At 39.8% G+C, this 19,770-nt stretch overlaps 2 protein-coding genes across 8 annotated transcripts in view; both read left to right on the top strand.

Moving 5' to 3' along the window:
* LOC127419053 (laminin subunit beta-2-like) overlaps positions 1-2,969 on the top strand; it is a 51,129-nt gene extending 48,160 nt beyond the window's left edge. For both annotated transcript variants that reach the window (XM_051660104.1, XM_051660105.1), the window contains exons 31-34: positions 905-1,046; positions 1,130-1,306; positions 1,391-1,550; positions 2,098-2,969. In XM_051660104.1, coding sequence (XP_051516064.1) covers positions 905-1,046; positions 1,130-1,306; positions 1,391-1,550; positions 2,098-2,234 — 616 coding nt within the window. In that variant the 3' untranslated portion in view covers positions 2,235-2,969. The remainder of the gene's footprint in view (positions 1-904; positions 1,047-1,129; positions 1,307-1,390; positions 1,551-2,097) is intronic.
* A 612-nt stretch (positions 2,970-3,581) lies between these two features.
* The window catches only part of LOC127419056 (ubiquitin carboxyl-terminal hydrolase 19-like), a 42,291-nt gene continuing 26,102 nt past the window's right edge, over positions 3,582-19,770 (top strand). For 5 of the 6 annotated variants that reach the window (XM_051660121.1, XM_051660123.1, XM_051660120.1 and 2 more), the window contains exons 1-8: positions 3,582-3,952; positions 5,301-5,630; positions 17,443-17,571; positions 17,717-17,853; positions 18,071-18,583; positions 18,890-19,226; positions 19,330-19,486; positions 19,669-19,740. In XM_051660121.1, the coding sequence (XP_051516081.1) occupies positions 5,465-5,630; positions 17,443-17,571; positions 17,717-17,853; positions 18,071-18,583; positions 18,890-19,226; positions 19,330-19,486; positions 19,669-19,740 (1,511 nt within the window). In that variant the 5' untranslated portion in view covers positions 3,582-3,952; positions 5,301-5,464. Of the gene's footprint in view, positions 3,953-5,300; positions 5,631-16,884; positions 17,027-17,442; positions 17,572-17,716; positions 17,854-18,070; positions 18,584-18,889; positions 19,227-19,329; positions 19,487-19,668; positions 19,741-19,770 lie in introns of those variants that run through there. The other variant, XM_051660122.1, reaches the window with a different exon arrangement.

Raw genomic sequence — 19,770 nt, 5'->3', positions numbered from 1 at the left:
TGCAAGTGGATGTGATCAGACTTTTGAAGCTCTAAAAATTACAGACAGTCAGCATAAACATCATCCATACAACTAAAGCGGTTAAATTAATGTCTTCCAAAGCGAAACGATTGCTTTTGGTGCAAAAAATACTTTTTAACTATAAACCGTTGCTTCCGGTCAGTAGCAGTATCTGTGTACACGTCACGAGAGGGCTGAGTTCACGCAGTCTCTGGTGTGACGTATTCACGTTGGCATGTTACGGACGTAATCTCACATTTTTCTCTTGGTTGAGACATCCAGGATAAGCACACAAATGCACCATTGTGAGTAAACAAACAGATAAAATACAGATCTAAACCAAAACCAACTAAGCTTCTGAACAGCGTTCCTCTTACTCAGTTGTAAACAGCGATGCTCTTCCAGCTGTGTCGCACGTGCGTCGGTTCTCGCGTAAAAATGCCAACTCGATTACGTCACGCGCATACTGCTGCTGAACAGAAGCAATGGTTTGTAGTTAAAAAGTCCTTAAATGTTGATCTTTTTTACACCAAAAGCGATCATTTTGCCTTAGAAGACATTAATTTAACCACTGGAGTCGTATGGATGACGTTTATTCTTACTGTTCGTTTTAGAGCTTCAAAAGTCTGATCACCATCCACTTGCATTTTAAGGACCTACTGAGCTGTGATATGTTTCTATTATTCTTCAAATGTGTTCTGCTGAAGACAGAAAGTCACACACACCTGGGATGGCATGATAGTGAGTAAATGATGAGAGAATTTTCATTTGTAGGTGAACTAACTCTTTAAGCTTGCAGTGTAAAACATATACTTAACCATATACTTAATATACACAAAATCCACAGATTTACAAATTGTACAGAAATGTAAATGTGAATATAATCAATATTCTCTTACTAAAGGAATAAGGCAGAGGGAGTGAAGAACACAGCAGAAACTGTAAAACATGCGCTGGACGATGCCGGCAAAGCCCAGGCAGCTGCAGAAAAGGCCATTGAGAAAGCTAGGAAGGACATTAGCCTAACTCAGAACCGGCTGGCACAGGTAAAACCACTAGTATATTTTTTTAATCATTATTATTTATCTGTTTGTCCACTAATGCTCTCACAAGCATTCTGTTTCTTAAGATCCAGTCAGAGACCACAGCCTGCGAGAGGGATCTTAGTGATGCTATGGACAGGCTAGGAGACCTTGGACACCAAATAGAGGCATTAAAGACTAAACGTGCCAACAACAGCCTGGATGCAGCACGGGCAGAAGAGACTGCCACCATGGCCCGTGATAAAGCCAATGAAGCTAAAGAGGTGGGTGTGCCGCTCTCTCTTTCCCAAAGTTGGCCTACATGTGCTTTGTTTACCAGAATTTAGCAACTTCATTGTCTGTTTTAGATACTGGATGGCGAGCTGTCCGATAAGTATCGTACTGTTCAGGGTCTAATGGACAATAAGGCAAAAACAATGCAGGATGCTAAGCAGAAAGCAGAGCGTTTGAGAGATGAAGCAAAGGATCTGCTTAAGGATGCTCAGGATAAACTGCATAGGCTGGCAGGTGAGTGTGTGGGAGACACAAGGACAATTGCTTATTCTTGGTGGAAGTCTATTCTTACTGCTCAGCTGACTTTTTAAAATTCCTTTATTTGTACTCCGATGTTTATCTGTTAATTTTATACAAATTATATTATCAGCATTACAATTTTACTTTATTGACAGCATGCATTCGAGCTGACATGGACTGCACAACAAAACCTGATGATCCGTGTTACTCCAGCATGATTTGACAATAATCCTCAAAATGAATATTTCTTAATTTTTAAATAATGTACCTAAAACCTAAATCGCAAAAAACCCTTTCTTCCTAAAACTTTCTGTCTGCTTCCAGGTTTAAATTAGATTTTCAATTGCAGATTTTCATTGTGGTGGTCTCAGACTTTTTAATCCCACTCAGTTTCTGAGATTTAGCTGACAAGTAACTGAAACACTTGCATAAATCGCCCTCTTGTGGTAACAAATAATATTGATCTTGTATGCTTTTCTAGGAAGGTGGTTTTTGTTACATTTCCTCATTAAACTAAACCAGTTTTGTTGTGTGTCCATAGAGCTTGAGAAAGACTATGAGGAAAACCAGAAGGTATTGGAAGGCAAAGCAAGGCAGCTGGATGGCCTGGAAGATAAAATGAAGGCAATCCTGAATGCCATCAATAAGCAGATTCAGATCTACAACACCTGCCAATAGTCTGTCACTGGAAGGAATCCCATCAGCTGAACTTCTGCTGCTGTCTCTCAAACTTCAGCAGTCTGAAAGCAACAAACTTACAAGAAGATGCCAAACTGCCACCAGACACAACTTGTGGAAAAATATTTTAATGAAGCGCTACTCTTATAAGGGCACTAGATTAACCTATTTGAATTTTTGAATAGAGCAATTAAATGCAGATATTGACATTGTGTATTGTATGGCAGAGCAATCACTTTCTTGTCAATAATTGAAATTTGTAAATGACTGTGTACACTGATATACAATAAGATTTCTTGAATGTAAAAGACACTGGATCATGCATCTACATGCATTGTCTTGTCTCAAAAGAGTTGTGTTTCTATAATTAGCACATTATTTGTCAAATACTAAAAGAAAAACTACTGTATTAATGTACTTTCAAAGACATTGTGAAACAAGTAAATATTTGGGGTGACAAGCTGTTTAGTCACTATATACATATTGGCTCAATGTGTATCATGTACATACACTCAAAAGAATAATTTAAAGATTTACACATTTCAACTTCATAACAAAATTCCAATAAACTGATTGAGTAATCTTTAATAAAATAAAAAACCTAAATATTTTTATTAAACATTACACAATCCAATTTGATTGAATTTTGTTATGAAATCTAAATGTGTAAATCTTAAAAATAGGCTAAAATATTTTTGTTGTGTATGTTCCTCTTTTCAAGTATAGAATAATATATATATATATATATATATATATATATATATATATATATATATATATATAAATACTGTATATATATATATAAAAAAAATACCTCTGTGTTATTTTAACTCTGTTCTGTTTTTCAGTTCTCTGTAAAACATTGTTGAATGTAAAGGCTTTTTTAACAGATATGCCACGAGAAAGAAGGGAGAGCACATCTCAAACACAAAAACTGTGAATGGAAAGGAGAGGGGGAAACAGCTCTTTGAAATAGTGAGATGCTCTATTTCAAGAGAAGTGGTGGTGAATCAAAATGCATTTCAATTCATTAAAAAGGGGATTGAAAAATAACAAAAAATAAAACATGATTTTGTTAGCATAATTTGCATAATAAAATGCAGGTAAGAAATTGTCCATAAAAAGGATTTTATAGACGTAGGCTACAGAAACATATATATATATAAACATAGTAAACACTTCTGGCTTGCATTGTAGTGAATCTATAAACAAAGACTGTATTTTGTGTCGTTTATTAAATGGCAACCAATAATATGATATTTCAAATATATTTAAGGCGTTTACATTAAACCTGCTTTAAGACATCTTTACAAGAAAGGTTTACAGCGCACAGGGATTGACTGAGCGTCCGGAAGTGAACTGTTTGTTTGTGTCTGAGGTAGATTGGCGTGATCTCCGTCTCTCCGGTTTGTTTTGTTCTCCAACAAAGTGATTGAGCAGCAGATCCCGGCTCAAGTGGAGGGAGGGTACCGCCTTCGCTTCTTTGTTCCTATTCGCAACAGCTCGGTTTCTGTTTTAACACCGCACAATGGGCCCTGGTTAGGAATCTTGTGGAAATAAGGGAACACTGCGTTTTTGTGGTAGAGCTAATGCGGCTCAGGTGCGATCGGCGGCCCGCTGCCGTGTCTGAAGCCTGGGGCTGAATTTAGCTGTAGTCGCTGCGGCTCCGCTAACGGAGGAGAAGGACACGCGACTCATAAGAGCAGCGCCCAAGCAACGTAAGATCTCATGGAACAATCATTGTCATGTCTAGATCGCATATTAATTTCCTCTATTTGACTGCAAATATATATACACTTTTGACAATGCCGCACCACCCGACCATGCGGTATAGTGTTGTTAGTCTCGCGCGTGCGGGAGCCGGTGCAGCACGAGAGGCCTCCTCCTGCTCTTCTAGCTCGCTCCTCACTCCAAACAGCTAACCGGCTTTCGTACAACCAGTAAAGAAATGACACACTTCTAACTCACGATATTTGGCACCAGTAGAACGCATGTTAACATTAAGAGGCAGTTTTGTTTTGGTGTAAGGAAAGACTTGAGGGTGAAATCGAGTCTGACAGACTAAGCTAGCTGGGTTAGCTGCCGAGGCATTAGCGAGTATTACAGCTTTATAAACTGTTAGTTTCCGTGGCTGCAGTCTTCTCATATGACAACTGAATTAGAGAACAAAAGGTGGAAACGATAGAAGCCACTTTTTTTTCATTCACAATAACAATAAATAGAATATGTTGCTGTTCTTGCATATGGTTTCGTTTTGAATAATAACAGCAAAGTGTCATTACAGTATTGATGGCTAGACAATTCATATAATCTAATAAAGAGTTATTAAAAGAATAGTAAACCCAAAAATGAAAATGATCCTATTATTTAGGCTACTCACCCTTATGCTGCCCCAGATGTGTATAACTTACTTTCTTCTGCAGAACACAAACTACATTTTTTAGAATATTTCAGCTCTGTTGGTCCATACAATGCAAGTGAATGGTGACCAAAACTTTGAAGCTCCAAAAAGCACAATGGCAGCATAAAAGTAATCCATATGAGGTGGATTAAGCCATGTCTTCTAAAGCGATTTAAGCTGTTTTGGGCGAGAACAGACCAAAATATAACTTTTTTTAAAATATATAAATCTTGACATCAACAGTCTTCTTGGCAATCATGATTTCCAGCTTGATTACACTTCCTAGTGCTTGACGCATACGCAGAGCGTTAGGAAGTGTAATGAATTTTAATTTTTGAACTATTCTTTTTAGGAAAACAGCCTTTTTTTTTTGCAAATTACGTTTTTCAGAACACTGTGTTGGAATCAACGAGTTAGGTTAAATATCTTTAAGTAGCTTTCAGTCAGCGATGTAGCCACATGTCCAAGGGAATCCTCTTGTATAATACGAACCTATAGATGCATTTGTTTGCTTTTTTTGTGAGTGTGATTTTACTGGCATTTACTGTGATTGCACATTTGTATTTCAGTTCATTAAGTGTTAACTCTTGTAATATATGAATGTTCTGTCAATCAACCATAGTTCGCTGTTCACATTACATTCATCACTGTTTTCTTGTTCTCAGTCTCCCTCTGATTCTCTTCTGGGAGTGCTCTCACGAGAAACGCCGCCAAGATAGCTGGACCGGGCAGGAAACGGCACAGCTCAGATCCAGACCCCTGTGGAAGCGGCTCCGGTAGTGGGAGCGAGGTGGGTGACGGCCGGCCCATTAGTGGCAAGTGGCTGAAGATGGCCAGCAGCAGTACAGGACCCAGTGAAACGGGCCGAAGGCGAGGTCAGAGAGCACCTGACGACACGGCCAGCACAAGCAAGAAGAAGCAGAAGGATAGAGCCAAGCAGGAGAGCAAGGAGGCCAAGCGGGCAGCCTCAGTTACCAACACAGAGACTAGGAAAGGTGAGAAGAGTGTTCTTGATCTCAGTTTGTAAACACTTACAAAAGTTATAATTTTATCTCACTCAGGGCCTTGACTCCAGTTCGTTTGACCTCTTTATCTTGATCTGCTTTGCTATTCAGTGTATATATATATATATATATATATATAGTGGTGGACCGACAGGGTTGGGTGGGTTAATTTAAAATGTATTCTGTTACAGATGACTGATTACTTAACAATAAATGTAATCAGTAACATAATCCAGTTACATCAATATGGAAGTAATGTAATCAGATTGCTTTTCATTACTTTTGGGTTACCACAAGGACACATTGTAAATAAAGTCAAGATAAAATCAATATAATTATGCCTTGAATGCAAACAGAACATGTTTGAGTAATATTATGAGTACTGTTGTAGCTTTTATTATATCTAAGGAAAAAAAACATGTACACTGCACCCTACCAAGCAAACATACCAAGAAAATGAGCTGTTAATGTAGAACAACTCGTATATATATATATATATATATATATTTTTTTTTTTAAGAAATCAGGTGAGTTCTCTGTCTGCTACAGAAAGAGAAGATTTCTTATAAAGCAAATGTAATCAGAACAGATGCACTGAATAATGTCTTGGTTAACATGAAACTAAATCTGACAGGATATACCTCAGATTCAAAAACACTGCAGTGTAATTCTACCATGTATTGCAGTTAGTCTGTATAGGCAATTGTAATTTGCTCTATTCATTAACTTAAGAGTCAGACTGTATTCAATAGGTAGATCACACGTTATCATCGTCATCATCATTATTATTGTCATAATTAAATGCTGGAGAGTGTCTTTCCTCTGTTTGCTCATGATCCATAGTCAAACATCACCAGCTAACAGTTTATGGCTGATTTTTATGTTTATGTTTCTGTTTAAGTAGGATTTTAAAGGGGGAAAAAAGTTTTGATTCCAAAAAGAAAACAAAAAGTAGTTTTAAAGAATAGATAAAACAGATTCAAACTTTTTAAGTGTCTTTTCACTTACTTATTCCTAATTACTATAAGTGTTGAACATGTTACATTTGCCAGAATGTCTCCCTCACTCAGACATTTGAACTGTTCTCGACAATAATTTATCAAAATCAGATAAATTCTTAATTGAACTTTCTTTTCTAAGAACTTAAAACACATTTTCAATGAATTTGGTATTTATGTGTAAAATCTGGAGTGGTTAATAATGATCAGGGATGCATAAGAGGTGATAAAGGAGAGAAAGTCATAGCAGGTTTTCCAGGAGTATTGTTGTATCAAAAAAAAACATTTCTTAAATGATTAAGGTTTAAGTACCGTTCACCTGGGGGAGTGGTAATTTTTTTCCAACTTCAATACGGAACAGAGCAACATATAGGATGCCTTGGCTAATTTAGTACAGTTCGCATTTGCAACCATGCAAACCAGGGGATTTCTATGCCGTGCCAGCAATTATGAGCAAATCGTGTCATTATTGGCAGCTATTCCTGCTCCCGCCAAATGATGAGGGATTTCTTTTAGCACTAAGGCTAACTCATTTTAACACATTTTAATATTAACTCATTTTAGCTAACCTAACTATTGTGATTTCTGTGTGGCTCTTATTACCTTCAGATTCTCAGGTCCTTGGATAATGAGAGCATCTTCACAGCTGGAAGGCATAAATTCCACTAAACTTTAATGTTGTTTCGCTTTTCTCTTTTAAAGAGCGAATAATGTCAAAATTGTTTAGTGCTGATGTGAGACAGGTATTATTTGCGCATGCGACAGTAGGAGGTGCTCCTGACTCAAGTGAGTCATGGGAGAGAGCCCAATGAGAACACACATCTAAACCATCTCTCACTCTAAACAAACAGCTGTCTGTATCACTTTATGTCAGGAAAATTCACTATTTCTTTTATCAGAAATTAAAACTTTTAAACCTGATAGTAATCCCAATTAATTTTTTTAACTGTAATCTGATTAAGATTATTTTTTATGTAACTAACGATTACAGTTACCTAATTTGTGTATCCTGATAACCTAACACTGTTACAAGTAATCCGTTACTCCCCAAGCCTGTCGACCGATATATTGCTGAGGCGATAAATCAGACGATATTCTGACTTTAATTATCGGCATCAGGCGATACATTTTCCCGTTTGGCCAATTTGTTTCTTGTGTGCTGAGAAGCGCCTGCTTGCATGTGAAACGACTGAGACATGTGAACGACCAGTAACGGTTCATTTTGTTGTTATGTGCCATCATGTTACTACAATAATAGACCGGTGTGCAACACTGTCATTTAAATGGTCCGCATATCAGAGCCGCAGCACACGCTTTTGAACTCATAATGTTAAAGTGCTCACCTGTTTCATTCTCCCTGTCTCTCCTCAACAGTTCCCTGTAACTTTTAACTGTCTAGTCTAATGATAAAAAGGCAAATATCAGAAAAACTAATATCATACACCGTCTGCAAATATGCGCATATCTCGTTTAAACAGATGTAATAAACTAACCTCACACAACTTCAGCAGATCCAGCATCCTGTGGAACGCTCATAAATCTTCCTCTGAAGCATGTAATCTATCAGGTTCTCCTCAACAGTTCCCTGTTTTTTTTAAACTGTCTTGTCTAATGATAAAAAGGCAAATATCAATAAAACTAATATCATATATCATCTGCAAATATGCGAATATCTCGTTTAAACAGATGTAATTCACGAACCTCACGAAAATCCAGCGTTTTCTTCCTATTGAGTGCTTATCTAATATCTTCCTCTGAAGCGCGTATTCTATCAGCCAGAATCAAAACTTCAGGATCAAAAGTTCCTCTGATTCACAAATCTTGATGGTCACTCCGTGACAATCCAAACAGGTGATCCAGGCCATTTAAACTGTCAGGAGATTGCTGCTGATCTTGTTGGATTCGCACGAGCGCATGAGTGCAACTTCAAGTAAAAGCGCTTCACGTGTGCTATAAGTAAATGTCTTATTCACTATGTACTGTATGTACAATTGGTTTGATTCTGTATTTTTTGAGAAAATGCAATTGTTAATGCGTACATGCTGTCCATGGTTGTTGAACTACTGTGTGCTGTTATTTCCTTCTTCCTAATATATGAACAATTTCTTCATGTGCAAATAAATGACTAAAATGTGATGACTAAACAGAAGTCAGAAGAAACTGCTATCTACCATTTTAAATACAATATTATTTTATATTTTTATATTTTATATTATTATAAGTTCAAGTTTAGTGAGAAATTGAGTAAATATAGTGCTAAATAAGAGTTTAATTTTTTTTTTTTTTTTTTGCAATTTTATATTTATTTACTTTATTAAATTGTGATTATATCAGTATGGTATCAGCCTATTGGCCACCCTGCTCTCTCGATATCTGCATCGGCCATTAAAAAACCCATATCAGTCGATCAATATTTATATAGTCATGGCACAAAGTTTATAAGTGTAGATTTAGCCAATTCTTTGGCCAGTCAAAGAAATAATAATTTTTGGAATGGGAAAGTGATTTTAGCTGGGATGTGGCGAATCCACTTTCATTTAGGCTAACATTTCTGGCTCCTCTGGTAATCATGAATCAGCTTTAGTAATCACCTTTCATCTCTAAAGAAACTGAAGAAGAGAAAATGAAAGTAAAACTACAGCTATAGAAAGGGGATTTTATACACACGTTATCTCAGATACTTTTTACAGATATGTATTGTGCAAAACAATATAAATCTGTACCCGTAATGTCTTTAAGCATTTGTCTTTATTCTTTCTCCATTCATACAGAGCTGCTTTAAATTTCACATCGCTTTTGACAGTTACCATCAGCTTTCCTCATTGAGCCATTTTCTCTGTTTGGATATTTATATAATTACCTAAATGATCACCTGTTTGGTTAAGGCACGTATGCAATGCATTCATCTAAAGCGGTGTTACTCATTATCACGCACATTGCCTACATTGAGAATAGACATCTAATTTTAGATTTTGAGATGCTTGACTTAATATTTGACCTATTTGAAACATGTAGAGCAGCTTCTTAGACTTAACCGACTGTATGTTTACAACCCGATTGACTTAAAGTGATAGTTTCATGATAAATACAAAATTAGCGTCATTTACTCAATTTAATGTTGTTCCAAACCCATTTGACTTTCTATTTTCTGTGAAAGACAAAAGTAGATGTGAGTCTCAGTCACTCATTCACTTCCATTGCATCTTTTTTGCATACCATGAAAATTAATTGTGACTGAGACTGTAAATCCTTATCTTTATGCCTGGCATGTCCTTTTGTGTTCGACTGAAGAACGTTCAGTTTGTTTTTTTTTACTACAAGAGGTTGAGTAAATGACAGAATTAACATTTTTGGGTGAACTATCCCTTTAAGATTTATTGAACTTATATTAAGAAGGCAGTTCCTAAACCATACACCTACTAGGGTTGGGATCGATCTGTATTGGCATTTTTTTCAAATATAATTAGGGCTAATCATTGCACAATAGTCTTTATCTCTTCATACATATTTATCAACACAACAGCAGGGTAACTTAAAGGGTGTCGCACACAGGACACGTCTGGCGGATGACGTGGCACATTCTAAAATTAGAATAAATTATTTTCTATAAAGGTACGCACATTACGGCGTCGCTCGCCATCTGTCGGCATCGCCCAGCTGCGACTCCGGAGGCTGCTAAAAATTCTGCAGCGTCACGGAGCGCAACTCGCATAGTTTTCCATAAAATTCAAACCCAAATCATTACCAAAGGACAAAGATTATTTATTCTGTCTATCACTGGATGATATACTGTATTGTATATGTACCTTTCATATAGCCTATACAAAGTATTCTCAGTTACAGTTATGTCTTTTTGTGGTTTGACAGCTTGAATGAAACCTAGTCATGGCTACATACAGAGAAATAATAAATAAACAATTTTATTTATTAAAAACAATGCATAAGGAACATTGCCGTTTCTAATCATTCAGTTGCGCAGTTACATCAGTTTCAAATTCTAAACTGCAAACTCATCAACGTCACTAATTCTTTAAAGTACAAAAACCTTCATAACTTTTGTGTGTATGGTGACTAGATTCACAACTTTGGACTGCCACCTGGACCGCATTGACGCGTCCTTCAGTATTAAGTACAGTAAATGCTATATCACCCCCTTGTGGTCTCCCAAAGCTATTACGCCCAACTACATTAAACAGAAGGCCAACTGACAGTGAATTGGAAAGCACACAAGTAAGGCTTCTAATTTAAATGTTGGCTAATATTAATATATTGATGCCTCAAAAACATAGAGAAAATAACATGCTGATCAGTTGTCAGTAAATCGACATTCCTAATACCTTAATTTTCTGGAGATGTTTTTGATTTAGAATGACTAATGCTTGACTCTCGTGACCAGGCTGGCAAATGCACATGAACATTTTGTTTGTTTAGTCTGTGTGTGCCAGCCTGTGTTTCAGGCTGTGCCCTGTCTGCTGGATGTGTTTTGCCTCTGCAGTGCTGTGCTGAGTGCTGAACTGTTGTAATCTGAGCCTGTGAGTCTCTGGTTCATTGAAGGAGGGCTTTGTCAAGGTCAGTAGTGTGGCTCTGCCCAAACACATATGGGAAGACTTCACTCAGCTTATCAGTAACATTCCTCATTCTACAGGCCTTGCAGATTATTCATCACACTCCCGCACACCACAGGCCATCATACTCTTTCTTCTGTGGAACACAAAAAAGGCCCATGTATGCTTCTGACCATGAAGGAATGTGAACGCGTTCGATGCATGCGCACTACGACTACTTTGCGATTACTCTCTTAGTACAGTCAACAGCAGGCGCATGGGGCGACGATGCATACAGACGAGGACGCTCCGTGTGTCGAGAAAATCTAGCCCGTGCACGGACAGTCTGCTCGGAGTGTGCTGATGACGAAATTTGTGTCACGCATACTGTGTGCGGAGTGATTACCAGTGCTGTCAACCGAAGTATACTTTGGCCTTAAGGATATGCTAGGCCGAATGTTCACCTCAGTCACCATTCATTTTCAATGTATGAATAAAAGATGCAATTAAAGTGGACGGTGGCTGTGACTGACCTTCTGCCTAGCATCTCATATTGTGTTCTATGGAAGATAGAAAGTCAAAAGGGTTTGGAACAACTTGAGGGTATGTCAATTAGAGGTGGATTGTTAATAGATTTTGCAGATACTGATAACTAAGGTGGTGGAAAAGGCAAATTTTCACCAAATTAAGCCTTTTTAAAGCCACCAGAAGTTCATCAGAATTAACGCGTTAATATCTGTGATTTAATGTGTTGACAAAAATTAACAATAAACGCAGTGTCCATTTTCTTTTCTTTCTTTTTTTTTACTTCCTGAACTTCACGCGATGGGAGAGGTGTCTCGAGTTGTTCCAGGAACAAACTCGGGCACCTTTGTACAATGGGTGAAAATTTACTAATGTTTTTACTCGACTCGACGGCACATCCTAACCAAGGAAACCAATTGTGTGGAGCAGTGCATGCTTATTCATTACGCACAATGCATGTGTATTTACTATACAGAGAATTGAGACTTCACCAGCAAGAGGAAAAATACTCAAACCAGCCCGACTGGCACCAACAGTCATCCATGCGATTATCTAATCAGCCAATCGTGTGGCAGCAGTGCATAAAATCATGCAGATACGGGTCAGGAGCTTCAGTTAATGTTCACATCAACCATCAGAATGGGGAAAAAATATGATCTCAGTGATTTGGAGCTTGGCATGATTGTTGGTGCTAGATGGGCTGGTTTGAGTATTTCTGTAACTGCTGATCTCCTGGGATTAGTCTCTAGAATTTACTCCGAATGGTGCCAAAAACAAAAAACATCCAGTGAGCGGCATTTCTGTGGATGGAAATGCCTTGTTGATGAGAGAGGTCAACAGAGAATGGCTAGACTGGTTTGAACTGACAAAGTCTACGGTAACTCAGATAACCGCTGTGTGCAATTGTGGTGAGAAGAATAGCATTGCGAGTTGGCGCTGTTTTGGCGGCACGAGGGGGACCTACACAATATTGGGTAGGTGGTTTTAATGTTGTGGCTGATCGGTTTGTGTATATACACTATATTGCCAAAAGTATTTGCTCATCTGCCTTTAGACGCATATGAACTTAAGTGACATCCCATTCTTAATCCATAGGGTTTAATATGACGTCGGCCCACCCTTTGCAGCTATAACAGCTTCAACTCTTCTGGGAAGGCTTTCCACAAGGTTTAGGAGTGTGTTTATGGGAATTTTTGACCATTCTTCCAGGAGTGCATTTGTGAGGTCAGACACTGATGTTGAACGAGAAGGCCTGGCTCGCAGTCTTCTCTCTAATTCATCCCAAAGGTGCTCTATCGGATTGAGGTCAGGACTCTGTGCAGGCCAGTCAAGTTCTTCCACACCAAACTTGCTCATCCATGTCTTTATGGACCTTGCTTTGTGCACTGGTGCGCAGTCATGTTGGAACAGGAAGGGGCCATCCCCAAACTGTTCCCACAAAGTTGGGAGCATGGAATTGTCCAAAATCTCTTGGTATGCTGAAGCATTCAGAGTTCCTTTCACTGGAACTAAGGGGCCAAGCCCAGCTCCTGAAAAACAACCCCACACCATAATCCCCCTTCCACCAAACTTCACAGTTGGCACAATGCAGTCAGACAAGTACCGTTCTCCTGGCAACCGCCAAACCCAGACTCGTCCATCAGATTGCCAGATGGAGAAGCGTGATTCGTCACTCCAGAGAACGCGTCTCCACTGCTCTAGAGTCCAGTGGTGGCGTGCTTTACACCACTGCAACTGACGCTTTGCATTGCACTTGGTGATGTATGGCTTGGATGCAGCTGCTCGGCCATGGAAACCCATTCCATGAAGCTCTCTACGCACTGTTCTTGAGCTAATCTGAAGGCCACATGAACTTTGGAGGTCTGTAGCGATTGACTCTGCAGAAAGTTGGCGACCTCTGTGCACTATGCGCCTCAGCATCCGCTGACCCCTCTCTGTCATTTTACGTGGCCTACCACTTCGTGGCTGAGTTGCTGTCATTCCCAATCGCTTCCACTTTGATATAATACCACTGACAGTTGACTGTGGAATATTTAGTAGCGAGGAAATTTCACGACTGGACTTGTTGCACAGGTGGCATCCTATCACAGTACCACGCTGGAATTCACTGAGCTCCTGAGAGCGGCCCATTCTTTCACAAATGTTTGTAGAAGCAGTCTGCATGCCTAGGTGCTTCATTTTATACTCCTGTGGCCATGGAAGTGATTGGAACACCTGAATTCAATTATTTGGATGGGTGAGCGAATACTTTTGGCAATATAGTGTATATTATATACACCACACCAATGGACCAAAGCATTATAACCACTCACAGGTGAAGCAAATAACGTTGATCATCTCCTAAGGCCACATGTCAAGGTCTGGGTAGATTAGATGGTATTCGAACATATCAGTTTACAGAGTCACCGTGTTGAATGCAGGAGAAATGAACAGGAGTAAAGACCTGAGCGGCTTTGACAAGGGCCAAATTGTTATGGCCAGACAACTGGGTCAGAGCATCTCTGAAACGGCAAGGCTTGTGGGGTGCTCCCGGTCAGCAGAGGTAAGTGCCCACCGACAGTGGTCCGAGGAGAGACAAACCGGCGACAGTGTTGAGCGCCCAAGGCTCATTGATGCACGAGGGCAACGAAGGCTATCCCATCTGGTTCGAACTGACAGAAGGTCACGTGGCACAAGTCACCGAAAATTTTAATGATGGTTACGGGAGGAATGTGTCACAACATGCAGTGCATCGCACCCTGCAGCGTAGCCGCAGACCAGTCGGAGTGCCCATGATGACCCCAGTCCACCGTCAAAACCGCCTACAATGGGCACATGAGTGTCGGAACTGGACCTTGGAGTAGAGGAAGAAGGTCACCAGGTCCGATGAGTCCCGTTTTCTTTTACATCATGTGGACAGAGTGTGTTGGCCATTTACCTGGGGAAGTGATGTCACCAGGATGCACTGTGGGAAGATGACAAGGGAGGGAGTGTGATGCTGTGGGCAATGTTCTGCTGGGAAACCCTGGGTCCGGCCACTCACGAGGACGTCAATTTGACACATGCCACCTACCTAAACATTGTTGCAGACCAGGTACACCCCTTCATGGCAATGCTATTCCCTGATGGCTCTGGCCTCTTTCAGCAGGATAATGCACCCTGCCACACTGCACACATTGTTTGGGAATGGTTTGATGAACATAATGAAGAGGTGTTGCCCTGGCCTCCAAATTTCCCAGATCTCAATCCGATTGAGCATCTGTGGGATGTGCTAGACCAAAAAGTCCGATCCACGGTGGCTCCACCTCCCATTTACAGGACTTGAAGGATCTGTTGCTAATGTCTTGGTGCTAGATACCACAAGAATCCATGTCTCGGCGGGTCAGCGCTGTTTTGGCGGCACGCGGAGGACCAACAGCATATTAGGCAGGTGGTCAAAATGTTTTGGCTCATCAGTGTGTGTGTGTGTGTGTGTGTGTGTGTGTGTGTGTATACACACACACACACACACACACACAAACACACACACTGAGAAAAAAAAAACATATTGGCAATGACACTGATTAATCTGAAAAACCAATATACATTGGTCGACCTCTAGAGTAAATGGTGATGGAATTATAATTTTTGTGTGAACTATCCCTTTTTATTCAGTGCCCTCATTGCCCTCTCTACATGCATCCGATATGGGCAAGCTATTGTCTTCCTCTTTCATTCTCCTCTTCGAGTGTCGAGTTTCTTCTCAGTGAGCTTAGATGGTCCATGTGGGAGAGTACAGTGAAGAGATGCACTGGCATCCCGTCTGGCAATGGTAGAGTCTCTCTCTATAGACCATTTCAAGGACTATTTGTCAGTGTAAGGAAGTGACATCTTTGTTCCTTGAACAGCAGGAGGCTCTTCATTCATAGTGACATGATTAACATACAATGTGATTGTAATAGTGTCATTATTAAAATGTGGACCATGTTGTTCGGTGGCTGGATGCTCCCTGGATGCCTGGAACTAACGGAAATTAACGTTTTTAGACTGCAGAAAAAGACACCACAAATGGATGCATGAACCGCTGCAGTGAATTGAGACAGCTTGATACGTGCAGTTCTAACAACTCTAGGATATGTAGCAGCACACATCTTATCTTTGGTCGGTGAATGACATTTTTGCCAACTAATAGTAAGTTTGATAGGTAGAGCTAAGCTGGCTAGTTAAGTCAGAGTATTTTTTCACGGGCTCTAAAAATGTATATAGATTTCTCCCAGTATAATGAATGAAGTTGCGCAAGTAATTTACATTTATTCATTTAGCAGCGACTAACAAATGAGGAACATAAGTATTTTGTCATACAAAAGTCAAAAATATCTGCAGTATTACACTGCCAAATTTCAGAGTAGCTGGAGTATTATAGAAGCTAAAACAGAAGAGACACACAAGGAAATATATATATATATATATTTTTTTTTTTTTTATATATATACAACTAAAAAGAAAAACCCTTTGTCTACAAGTCACATGCTTGCTGCGTTAAAAGCTTCATTGATTATAATAGGAGCGATCCAGTTTTTCCAACCATACTGCTGAGGAAATAATTGTGTGCATCTAACCTACGATACACTTCCATCACTCCTCTCGCATAGACACGCTCAGTGTCAACATCAAGTCAGGATAAGTCACTTCAGGTAAACTTTTGATGTTTTTTGAGAGAATTTGTTGACTCAGAGTCTTATTTAAAGGATCCGGTAATGACTCCTCTTGTTAATTTTCAGTTTTTGGCCATATCTCGTTTGTTCTGTTTTAGCTAGACTCTAAATTAAACCCTAGTCAATTTAATTTGACAGTTCTGGGTTATAAAAAAAGCAGATACCGGAAATCTTTTAGGACCAGACATGCACAGTAGCGTTCGAATTCCTTTGTTATTGTTTACATCCTTTAAATGGTCTATAGTGTTAATGTTGGTTCCTGTCATGCAAAGAAGGCTCATGGGATGCTGGCAGTGAAGAGATGACGTCATGTGGAATTGGAGCCCAGCTGTGGGGTGTGGTACACAAAAAAGCCAGGCTTCTTTCTGACCTTTTAGATGTTTGTGTGTGTGTTAGAGAGAGAGAGTTAAGGGGACGGGACGAACTGTCACTTGACTCTGAAGCCTGATCCTTAGAGATAAACGCGCACTCGGCTCTTTCTCGTTCTTTCCTGCTCTCTCTCCCTCTCTCTCTGACCTGCTCACTAGCATGTGCATAAATGCACCTATGCTATACCCAGTTACAGAGCAACTAGCACTGTCTTGCTTGTTTTTGAAATGAGGGGAGTTTCTGCTTTGTCTGGTTGAGTAGTGTTACCATGAAATCAGGTAATGTTCTTTATTTCTTGAAAGTGTGTTTCTTAGTTTTTGGGTTTGTAATGCACAAAAATATAAATAGCTCTTGGATTTGTTTTCAGAAATCCTTTGTCTTTCCTTATCTTGCTGCTTGTTGTTGTGACTACAACAGTGAATACATTTACCTTGTGACATTATTATTACTAGTGATTGGTTGCAATGTGGGTTTTTAAATCACATATGCCGATAATTTCAAAATGGCAAAAATATTTTCTTATAGGTCTGTCACTTGATATTTTACTTTTATTTATTTTTTTTTAAATTTTCATTAAAGTTGATAATCAGATATTTTTGTCAGTGCTTTACTATATAGGTTGTGGGGCTATCACTGTGTTTGTATTGGCATAAAGACAGATTCAGACTACATGTATATTCATTTGACTTTGTAGATTTGTTTCTGGACTGGAAACAGAGTGCATACGAGGTGATTGTCAGGCTGAACTGTGGAGATGGGGTGCAGAGAGTAGAGGACATCGATTCTGCCTTTTCTGATACGGCTTGTCATATCCGCATGCCAGGTAAAGATAGAGTGTGTGTGTGTGTGCACGTGTGTCTATATTAAATCTTATGTCTTCCAGGTTTATCGTCCTTTTGTGGGTGTATGCTATGCTTGTCTTTTATGTCAGAGTTTATATTGAATGTGAATACTGTGTATTTTCTCAGATGGCCGTGAATGGAGTTGTCACCTCCATGAGGAGATTGAGGCCTCCTGCAGTAAACTGCTTTATAAGGAGAAAGCAAATGTTATGCAGCTTGTCATGCACAAGAAGATCCCCCTTAACACCTGGCCCACCCTCGCGGTAAGAATTTATTTTGATTCTGTTTTCGTGATAATGACCTACGCTATCAAAATCTATTCCAGGCAATCAAGAATGACTGGGAAAGTCATGGAAATTAATTGGTCAAAAAGGGTTGGAACCCTGTTATACTGTGCCATTATACTTTTGTGCTCATGGATTTCTGCCTGGTCAGAGATCCTTCGACTGAGCTATATTTATTTGTTTTTCCCCTGAACAGAACAAGAAAGAAACTGAACCAGTCAACATTCTTAAAGAGAATGACAGTAACCTCCAGCAGTCAACCACGGGGCAGTCAGAAAAATCTGCTGAAACCATTGAAATGCAGAAAACATCCACACTGAACTCTGCTGAGCAGAAACGAGGTAAACCCGACCGAGGGTTGAAACGAGGAATGAAAGGCAAACAGATGGAGCACACTTACAGTTCAGTTACGAAAGCAGCTGAGCTTAAATCAGGTGATAAAGCAGACCTGAACAATGAGCCCAGTGCGAAGCGCACCACACAGCCCTCCAGAAACACAAAGGAGCCCACTCAAGCCCCCAGTTCGGCAAGAGAGCCTCAATCCAAGCCAGCAGTTAATGGAAAGCCAAATGCATCAGCCAGTAGCAGTGCTGTATCGTCATCTAGCAATTCTAAAGACAGCAGGGCTCAGCTGCTGGTCAAAGGTCAAGCATGCCAAACATCGCAGAAGGTAAAAGAGTTGGACAGTAGGCCAACAAGCCATTCTCAGGTGAGACTTTACACCTCTTAAAGGAATACCAGTAATTAAGAAAAATAATATTTACCCTTTTAATGTAATTTACTTTCATGTTGTTCCAAACCCATTTGATTTTCTTTATTCTCTGTAGCATTAAAAGCTTTGTTTAGTTGAATGTTCACTCTGCTCTTTACCGTACAATAAAAGCATACATTGACCAAGGGCTGTCAAGCACCAAAAAGGACTACAAAAGCACCATAAAATGAGTCCATGCGACTCGGGCACAATATTCCGGGAGTCTCTCACACCCTGTGGCCCGTCCTTTTATGTTGTTTATAGGTTGAAGTAGACGAGAGCAAGATACTTTCCCAGTTCTGTAATCCAAAGGTGGCACAGCAGGAGAATTCTTCATCTCTCATGAGAGAACACACTTCTGGTGACGCATGCGCTGAAAGAATAGCATCGGAAGAGCGAGAAAACAGAAAGGAAGTGAAGAAGCCAGAGGCTGCTGCACAGGTCCCTAAAATGCTTCCACCTCATAATTTGGGATCTGGAGAGCCTATCTCAACCACTGCCTCCAAGAGAGAGGATTTCCCTCAGAAAAGCTGCACAGAGGAGAAGAGAGACAAGTCCAAGGAGGAGCCACATGGAGGAAACCAGGAAGAGGACACAGAAGGTCAGTTTATTTATTTGACCTTTATTTGGTCTAGTTCAGACATAACACGCTAGTTGGAGTGTACTATAGGGTACCTTTTTTCTCATGACTAATGTGTGTTTAGGTCCTGAACCGATGGTAAACCTGAAGCTTGTGAAGAATGACTCGTATGAGAAAGGGACTGACCTGATGGTTGTTAACATCTACGTGAAAGAAATTTGCCGGGAGACATCCAGGGTGCTGTTCAGGGAACAAGACTTCACTCTTATCTTCCAAACCAGGTTCAAATTCAGTTAGGCGTCCGACTCCGGAAAATTGCATAGATTAGCATTTAGTTACACATCATGTGTTGCTGAACAATTAAAGGCTTTTTGTCATTCACAAACTACAACAAATGTAACATCGTAAATCAAACATAAATCATGTGGCTCTGTTTCCACTCATCATAAACTTCTGTCCACAGTGATCCCAATTTTTTGCGCCTTCATCCGGATTGTGGACCAAACACTGTCTTTAAATGGCAGGTTAAGCTCAGGTAAGAGTTCTGGATGGGCATCTTGATCTC

Source organism: Myxocyprinus asiaticus, chromosome 28 (assembly GCF_019703515.2).
Source record: "Myxocyprinus asiaticus isolate MX2 ecotype Aquarium Trade chromosome 28, UBuf_Myxa_2, whole genome shotgun sequence".
NCBI classification, from domain to species: domain Eukaryota; kingdom Metazoa; phylum Chordata; class Actinopteri; order Cypriniformes; family Catostomidae; genus Myxocyprinus; species Myxocyprinus asiaticus.
Note: the sequence above shows the minus strand (reverse complement) of the source record. Positions and strands in the feature narration are given on the sequence as shown.